We start from the raw sequence: 9,039 nt of genomic DNA, 5'->3' as shown, positions 1-9,039 counted from the left end.
GAGGGACAGTTTATCTTGTGTGGGAGGAGTGCCTTGAAATGTTTAACTCTGTGTTATGACATGCAGTACTGCTCATTTAGTTTACAAATGACAATGAAATCTGCCAGCACAGTAGGGTATTGGTATGCTAGGTGAATGGGAACATGGCAGAAACCAAGTAGGTGTCATCACTCCCATTCCTAAATGAAAAACACAGGAGGCACAATACACAGTCACACAGCACTTCTAGTAGGTACTATAAACATACAAAATGACAGATTCCACAAAACATAAGAGATCCAGAATGTTTTTTTATTTTTACACATCATTTAGATCCTTGAAGGGTATAGCATCTGTAAAAGTAGAAGAAAAAAAAAAAAAGGGTCAGAAGTTTAAATCTGCCAAATGGGTATATGGTCACATAAATCAGAAATGGTGAAAACCCGTCAGTTACTTATGGATTGCTACCACTTGATCAAAACTAATAGCCCTAATTATATCCATAATGACTAAAAACAAAATCACATGACTACATGTCACATTGTTCTGTAACTGTCATAATCTGGCCATATACATCAATATTGTAGGTTTTTATTTTTCAATTACATACACAGGCATTTGCTTATTTTTGCAATTTAAACCAAAATTATGAGGGAAATTATAACTGAAATTCCAATCAGGGAGATATATGTTGCATACATTAGGTATTCGTTCAGTAAAATGGTAATTGGTAGTAGAACCTTTACGGCAGGTTCTTACCATTCCGGAAAATGGTGTGACCCTACCCTCAGTTCCAGTGCATTCCAGATCAGACAAAATTGAGACGTGCAGTATTTTTTCTGGTCTGGACTGCGCTTGTGTGAACATAGGCCAGAAAAGGCATAGGGATACATTAGGATGCATTTTGGGTCTGGAGATAATCTGGATGTGGTGTGAATGGGCCCCCAAAGTCTGTATTATCTTGAGAATTTTGCCAACAAGATAGTGCCATTAACTTCCTGTTGTGTAATTGAAGGCATATATAGCTGGAGGCGTGATTGCACATAACACAAATATAGGTGCCATGCATTGCCAGAAAAGTTGTATATAATTATGTCAAAGTTCATTCCAGCACTTTGTTCTTTTCAGAAGTGGAGGGGCTCCATGGATTGGTAATGTTATATTCATCTAGTTTATCATCTGTAATATTTCTATACTGCACCCAAGCCAAGTACATTTCTTCATTATACTACTTGTGAGTTGTTGGAATCATTCCACTACACCCACAAATCTGAAAGATGAAATACACGAACTTATTAAATAAGTGTAACAGAGTTTAAAAACCCTTTGTTCTGCAAACGAAGGATGGTAAACTACATTATGCAATCACCTCTACTTGACAGCTATATTCTCACTTTTGTTTTCACCCAGTACATATTCAGAGCAAAACACCATTTACACTCAATATGATTTGCCCTCTTATAACAGCTTCTATCTTAACAGTTTTCAGGGAGCTGTAAGCAGGTATTATAGGAGCACACGCTAAGCCATGAACAGTCCAAAAACTCACCACACGTATTCTTTGTCCAATTGCTTTGGCAGGCAGGTTGGAACGGAACTTAGCACGGACCATGCCACTGTTGCCATGAGCTCTTATCACCTTCCCCCAGATCACACGAGTTTTATTAGGCTTACCGCCTGGGGTCACCGTGTTACTAAAAAAGAAGAACAAGTGGTAATCAGCTTATGTAGCAATAATAAAAAGAAACCTACATTTGAATCATTTAGAAAGCAAACTGGCTTTATTACTTGCATAGCTTTATCATTCACCTCTATAGTCATACTAAGGGGCGATGCACACCTAGGCGATTTGTCACATGATATCGCGTAAAACAGATTCACATTGAAGTCTATGGAGGCTACTCACACCTTTGCGGTTTGTGGCGCAAAAAGGTGGTCGCTATTTTCGAGCGGTTGTCACGCGGTTTGGGTCCCATAGACGTCTATGCATTGAAAATCGCGCGGTTTACAATGAACAGTAAATGTTCATTGTACAGTCCGTCTGAGACCGTACAATGAACAGTCACGTGATCGAAAACGCGCGAAAACTGCTCGTCATTTGCATCGCCTAGTTGTGAACCTAACCTGAAGCAAAGGTGTGCAGCTATTTCATGTCTACAAGAATCCCATTGAACCTTATGAGGGAAATGCTAGTTGTCTAGCTTCAATACTATGAATCAAAACAATTACGCAGATCAGAAAGCTGGAGAAAAGTCAGAAGTCCTATTCTGTGTACATGACTCACAGCTAGGAAACTTGTATGTTCAGATGTCCGCAATGGCAGCCACCAAGTATCTTTGATTTCTCAGGTTTGATCAGTGCAATTACATAGTAACTAAGCTGATGGATTGCAGACAAAATTGTCTGTTTTGTGAAACATCCTACCAGTATGAACTGTACATCATCTTTCCCTGGCACTGCATTAGGCTTCATTCCACTTGTGTTTTTGTCCTCGATAAACAGGAAATCTGATGGGCTCAATGCTGTTTATGCTTCTAGATCAGGGGGTCTCAATGTACCGGCCCGTGAGCCGGTACTATGTGGCCCACAGCCAGCTGACAACTTGCGGGAGCAGGTACACGGTCTGCATCTCTGTCGATTGCAGACCGCAGGGGGCTTGGGAGGGAGGAGAGTTTAATATGTGCTCTGGGGGCTTGGGAGGGATTGCGGGGGGTTCGCTATATTTCAGGTGTGATTACGAATTCCTGTGACGCAAACTTGTGTTTTCCTGCAGCAGGAATTCCCAATCTGGCTTTTAAATGCAGCAACTGTCACCAATTCAATTTAATGAATAGATGACACCCGGTGCATGTACACGCCTGCATACTGCATGTAATCGTATGGCAGTTACAAAAACAATGTGATTGATTCCAGACTGCATGTAATCCTTTCACATATGATTACATGCGGTGTGCATGCATTTAGATGCAGCAGCTGTCACGCGATTAATTTGAATCGGTGACCGTTGCTGCTTGTAACATGTGCATATGCATGGTACCGTATATAGTAGCGGCCCCCACAGGACTAAAAAATTTGTCCAGTGGCCCGACTAAAATCGAGTTTGAGACACCTGTTCTAGATGCTTTAAATGACGCGCATTTACATGCATCTGGTACCAAATCCTAACCAAAAAAAACAACAAGTTTACATGCGTTTTGGTGCATTTAGAAGTTAAAATCTGTTCCTAGATGCATCTGACTTCTATGTTCTGAAAACGCAGATAAAACCATCTAGATGCATGGTGTGAATACACCTATTGAAATTCATTAGATGCATATATGTTTAGTAAAGCTTTTTGAACGCATATAAAAGCATTTAATCGTACATAGTGTGAACGAGCCGTAGTCTTGTCTTATTAGGCAGTGCTAGTAATTAGGTCTACACAAATGTGTACCGTTCATGTGAAACATTAAAATGTATACTTTACAAAATAACCAGGTGCACCTCTGTGCCCCCCTTCACACTTGTAACAAACTTTAGTGGTATTTAGTGTGAAGAAACTCTTATTTAAAGACTGCAAAACCTCCTTTACAAAGATCCTTATTGCCCCCTTCCCACTAAGTGATGCAAGAACGCACGTTTACATTTTTGCTGCCATTTCGTTCATTCCAATGGGCTGCCGCACATGTGACAGAGAAGCTCATGCTTTCCATGTATTTTGACCATGCATCTGACACGCACTGCAAGTGCGCTGTGGGTTTGTGGCACGTGTGCACGCAACGCCAAATTGTAAACTGGGACTCAACTGGGCAAGAAATTATAATTGCGTTAGCCCGTCAGTGGTCAGATGCATCTGGTCACTTACCAAGTGCAGGTTCATTTTACAAACTGAATGTTTACTTGTGAAAACGGTAAATGTGTTCACGCCAATCAGCAGCAATAATCCATTTTTTTCTTTTTTAATCTCCCTTTCACGTGATCGGGTATTCAATGTAAACACACCTTCACCCTATTTACTAAGCTAAATGAACAATCCCTTTTCAAATTGAACAGTTCAGCAAAAACCCACCACCTCCCAATTTCCTAGTGTGCAGCATCAAATAAGAGTTCCATAGTTTACATTTATACCATAAGAGGAATGTAAATAAGATGAAGCTGTTACTGGATACCGATATGAAAATTCAGAAGCTGGGGGGTGCTACAGACTACAGGAGACCACGGATCCCTACACCTCTGTCTGAAAAGTGATAAAGGCTATAGGGAGAAAGAAAAGTAACTTTCGTAAATAAACTACTCTACAATAATTATCAGATTCTGTGTCTTACATAAGATAAGGGAAGCCATTTACCAAACTATGCTCTCACCCGCATGTCCTTATAAATGGCCAAAAGTGGTTTTGTAGATCTTACAAGGGAATAAATACAAACAACTGCTTGGCCAAAAAGGTGAATACCCCAATACTAAAGGTGCACCGAAATGGAAATTTTAAAAAAAAGTGTCAGGCCGAAACCGAAAATGTTATTTTACTTTTTTTTTTAATACACCAATTGTTTTATTTATTCATTTTTATTAAATATTTTTTACTTTACTTTTAGGGGCTTCAGGGAAATATTAGGGGTCTAAACCGACTCCTGATATTTCCCTTTTAAAATAGAAAAAGAGATTGTGGACACAATCTCTTTTTCTGCAGCCCCTGTAATAAATGAACAGGAATCCTCTCTGAGTTCATCTGTTAATTCATAACATGAGGACAGAGTATGTTTACCATATCCACAATTATGAATGAACAGGAGGTGATGAACGCTTGCCATTCATAAATGAGGATATAGTAAACATACAATGTCCTCAATTATCTACAAACACTCAGCGATCACTGAGTGTTTGTACCGCTCTCCTTCCTGACACGCTGTCACAGGAGGCTGAGCGAGCGTTGCAGGGAGAGCTCAGCCTCCTGTAACAGCGCTGACTGTCTCCGCACCACGTTTTGTGACAGGAGAGACGCTGGCCGTTCACAGCGCACGGCCGCCTGTGACACTTTACTCCCCACTGGAACAGAGAACAGAGCCCAGCGGGGAGAAGAGAAAGCAGGGATGCACCGCTGTATCGGCAGAAAAATGGCACTTTGGTCATTTAGCCAAAAGTGCCATTTTCGGCCAATATATTGATGCATCCCTACCTAATACAGCATGCAGTTCTACTATACAAGTTTGGAAAGCGACCTTAAAAAGAAATTCCATCACAAAGTTGGCTTCATAAGGAAGACACATCAATAATCAGTTTGGGGCTCAACACATCATATGATTGTCTGAAAGAGTCTACAGTTACACAATTTGTGTCCAAGTCCTAATCCTAAATTCAGAGATTGGTGACAAATATACTTGAATATTCCCTATTTAGTGACACATTTTAGACCAAATGCTGCACATCTGCCCGACTTTAAAAGTGGACATTCACTGCAGTATTACTCAATGAACAGCCACATAACAGGTGTACTTTAGAAATGTATATCCCCATACACCGCACATGCCATTCAGGTAAAACTGAGGAAAATTAAGGCAAGGGGGTTAGGAGGTGCCAGCTGTCCCCCTTCACAGCCACCTAAAGCTGAAAAAATGCTTCAAGTGACACTAAACTGGAGAAAAAAGTTTAACCACTTCAAGACCAGGTGTTTAGACCCCCTTCCTGGCCAGGCCATTTTTCAGTATTCAGCGCTGCGATACTTTGACTGACGTTTATTCCGTCATGCAACGCTGTACTGAAATGAATTTTATACCATTTTTTGGGGACAGCTAGAGCTTTCTTTTGGTGGTATTTAATCACCACTACGGGTTTTATTTTTTATTATGCGCCTGACGGCGCGCGCAAGGGGGCGTGTCTGAGCGGACGTCTAGAGACGCCCGCTCAGATCGAGAGCGCTCCTGGCCGGCCGTTTTTTTACTACGGCCGGCCCGGAGGTAGTTAAAAAAATGTAGTCTAGTGCCTTATTAACAATGTATGTTATTTGTGTATCACTCGGCTGTAGAGCCTCAAATCATCTCTGAATTGGTGCCGACATTGTCCTTCCGTGTGGAGGGTGACTACTTTTGTTGCTCATGGTCCCGGTGTGTTGTAAAGTAGTCACCACTCCAGGTGAACTACAATCTCCTGTTTAGTTTACCAATATGTATTGAACTTATAGTCTATAATGGGAGCGAGCTTGAAGGGGTGACTACTTTACAACACACACAGGGACCATGGGGAACAGAAGTAGCCACCCTCCAGAAGGAAGGACAGTGTCAGCACCAATTCAGAGATGATTTGAGGATCTACAGCATGCTGCAACTGTGTACAGAATGAAAACCACAATCAATCCATCTGAATGACAGATCAGCACTGGGTGCATTTGTGACCAAAGAACTTTGCAAACCTGTATACTTTGTGTTAGCAAAACCATCAAAGTATAAAAGCCATGGAGGAGGGTAATGCAAATCACTGCGATTGTCACAGAGGAGTGACAAGTCGCCAGTACAAATAACAAAGCCCCCAATATTCCTCAGGACTTGTGACCCCCGGCAGGTGAAATACTCACTTTTTTGCTTTGTAGACGTAGGCACATCTCTTGCCCAAGTAGAAATCTGTCTCATCTCGAGCATAGACCCCTTCAATTTTCAGCAGGGCTGTGTGTTCCCGTTGATTCCTGAGGCCTCTCTTGTAGCCAGCAAAGGTCGCTTTACACCACAGTCTAAAACAATGTAAACGACAAGTCAGTCCCCAAACATACCTGCCAGACATTTTGTATTTGTAATGTCCAGATGCAGACAGCACTGAAAAAGAGCAAACATCTAAGTCAGTACCTACATGTTGCACTAGGACGAGCATTTAAATACCGGAAATGACGACATTCTATCAATTTAGCGTTAGGAATGCTGCGCCAAAGTGTGTCCGAGAGCCACACTGCAGCTGAGGATTCAAGTGGAACTCCAGGATTATTTTTGGAATAGCGACAAGTGAAATAAGTCACCTCAGATGATCCTGACATGTCTAGTTCACACAGACGTTCAGCAACCCAGCCACAAATATGGGTTCAGCAAACCAAACCCAGGGCTACCTGTGAACTAGGAACCAATGGTGGTGGCCGCACAGGGCCATTGGTTGTTAGGGTATAGAGGGAGGTTTGGCGGGTGAACTGGCCAAATTGTTTGCCCATTGAAAAACAACTTGGGTACGGGTCGCACCCGTGGCCTATCCCCAATGCTGACTATCCTATGACCAGCTGGCTGCTGATTATTGTACAAACCTTAATTGTTTTATCGCGTGCTGACACCTAGGCACCGCCGTTCTGAGCATTTGTACGTGCATGAGCAGCATGCGGTTATTTGCATGCTGTGCATATTTTGATTTGCGTTTTTACGACTGAACATGAAGACGCACGTTTTGACTGGCAGCTTATGAAACATTGTGGGCAATGGAAGAACACAAAAACCGCTCACGAAAATGAGCAACACGCTTCTGTCTTACGGGCATTTCCATTAAAGTCTATGGGGCAAAAACACACTTTTATCTGCCCAAAAGTAGCTCACGTTTGGCGGTTTTCTGCTCAGGTGTGAACAGGCGCCATTGAAAATCATGGGATTTCTAGTGTTGGGCTCTTCATCCAGAGCTGTGACTGACAGCCCTGGCTCTCCAGCATTCACCCACCATTCCCTCTCTTCTCAGACACACAAAACACCATGAGGGGAATTTATCAAAACTGGAGGAGACAGAATCTGGAGCAGTTGCCCATGGCAACCAGCTTCTCTCTTCAGTTTGTTGAGTTAAGACTTGAAAATGAAAGTGAGAAGCTGATTGGTTGCTGCGCAACCAATCATTGTTTTCTTTTCACATGGCGCAAGGCATTCTGTAAGGCTCCATTCACGTCCCACACGGAACTAAACTGCTAACATTTTTAAATCTGCACGGATGCCGCTTGTATTAAATACTCGCAAACGCGCAGAATCCGCCGGATTATCGCACTTGTACTATTTCGGGTGCCACGCGATCCCCGCAATGGTCTGATGCACATTCAAGTGCATTATATTCTGTTTCGATCCGCTCCGCACGTATTCGGCTGTATAGCCATTCAGGTGTGAATAGAGCCTTAATGGACAAGGGGAGACAGGATCCCTCCAGTCACAGAATGCCTTGTATCCTGTAATAAGGGTGAATAATGCGATCCCAGCACCAGAAGTGTCAGTTGCATGGCATTAGAATGCTGCTTTTAGGATCTGATAAGATTTGTACAGTAACCAATCAGACATGAGAGAGTCAGCATTAGAGGTAACATCTCATAACTTGTGGCAAAGGCAAAAAGATCCTCCTGGAGTTCCACTTCGAGTCATACATTGTACACAGATCTCCTATGGCACATTTGTGTTAGTGGTGCCATGTAACACACATGTACAGTGAATATTTACACTCACTTTAATATGAAGAAATAACTGCTATATAAATACAAATCATACAGGAACAAACGTCTGCAAGCTTTCTTGGTCGTGCTAACACTCAGAAGACTGACAGAAAGATTCCATGAGCAGCGGAAAGTGCCACATGTCCCAAACTCACAGACTGACCCAACCCGCACACCGTACAGCCGTCCCCACACACCGCGCTACACCAACAAGCCGGCGCGAACACTACGAAGTGACATGTCAGCCGAACCCCGGGACCTACAATCCTCCTATTATCTCAGCCATCCCGCCACATAAAGCTCGCACATCCTCCTTTATCGGTGGCTCAGATGAGTTGCCCCGAGTCTCTGTCGATATTATATGAATCTTCTAGCTATAAACCACGAAATTCCTCCATAGAAACAGAAGTATTTTCAGCTCACCCGCACCGGATTCCAAGATGGAGGAAAAGGAAAGGCCAAAGCGGTGCACGCTGGGAAATTAGAAACGTCCTGCGCGCGGGGTGTCCTAGTCACTGCCTGTGCGAAATGTGCACAGTGAAGGAAAGAAGAACTGGGCATAGATATTGCAGCAGTTTTACGGGAAAGCAATTATTGCAGTGAATAAAAATGGAGGAATAATTACGTGTTATAAAATAGGCGTTTAGGTGTCAAAA

General features: G+C 42.6%; 1 protein-coding gene across 1 annotated transcript; it reads right to left on the bottom strand.

Moving 5' to 3' along the window:
• Positions 1-270: 270 nt before the first annotated feature.
• RPL35A (ribosomal protein L35a) lies at positions 271-6,773 on the bottom strand. The gene is made up of 4 exons (XM_018576521.1): positions 6,719-6,773; positions 6,527-6,679; positions 1,529-1,673; positions 271-332 (listed from the first exon to the last, which is right to left on the bottom strand). The coding sequence occupies exons 1-4, from the start codon at positions 6,727-6,729 to the stop codon at positions 309-311; spliced, it is 333 nt and encodes a 110-aa protein (XP_018432023.1). The 5' UTR covers positions 6,730-6,773; the 3' UTR covers positions 271-308.
• Positions 6,774-9,039: the final 2,266 nt, after the last annotated feature.

This window comes from Nanorana parkeri, unplaced genomic scaffold, assembly GCF_000935625.1.
Source record: "Nanorana parkeri isolate BGI_ZX_2015 unplaced genomic scaffold, ASM93562v1 scaffold69, whole genome shotgun sequence".
Taxonomy (NCBI): Eukaryota; Metazoa; Chordata; class Amphibia; order Anura; family Dicroglossidae; genus Nanorana; species Nanorana parkeri.
The sequence above is the reverse complement of the archived record's forward strand: the minus strand, read 5'-3'. Positions and strand labels throughout refer to the sequence as shown.

Coding starts and splice junctions, on each gene's coding strand:
- RPL35A (XM_018576521.1), bottom strand. Junction 1,674..6,526: donor TACGTCTACAAAGCAAAAAA/GTGAGTATTTCA, acceptor CTTCTTTTTTAG/TAACACGGTGACCCCAGGCG. Junction 333..1,528: donor TTGGACAAAGAATACGTGTG/GTGAGTTTTTGG, acceptor CTACTTTTACAG/ATGCTATACCCTTCAAGGAT.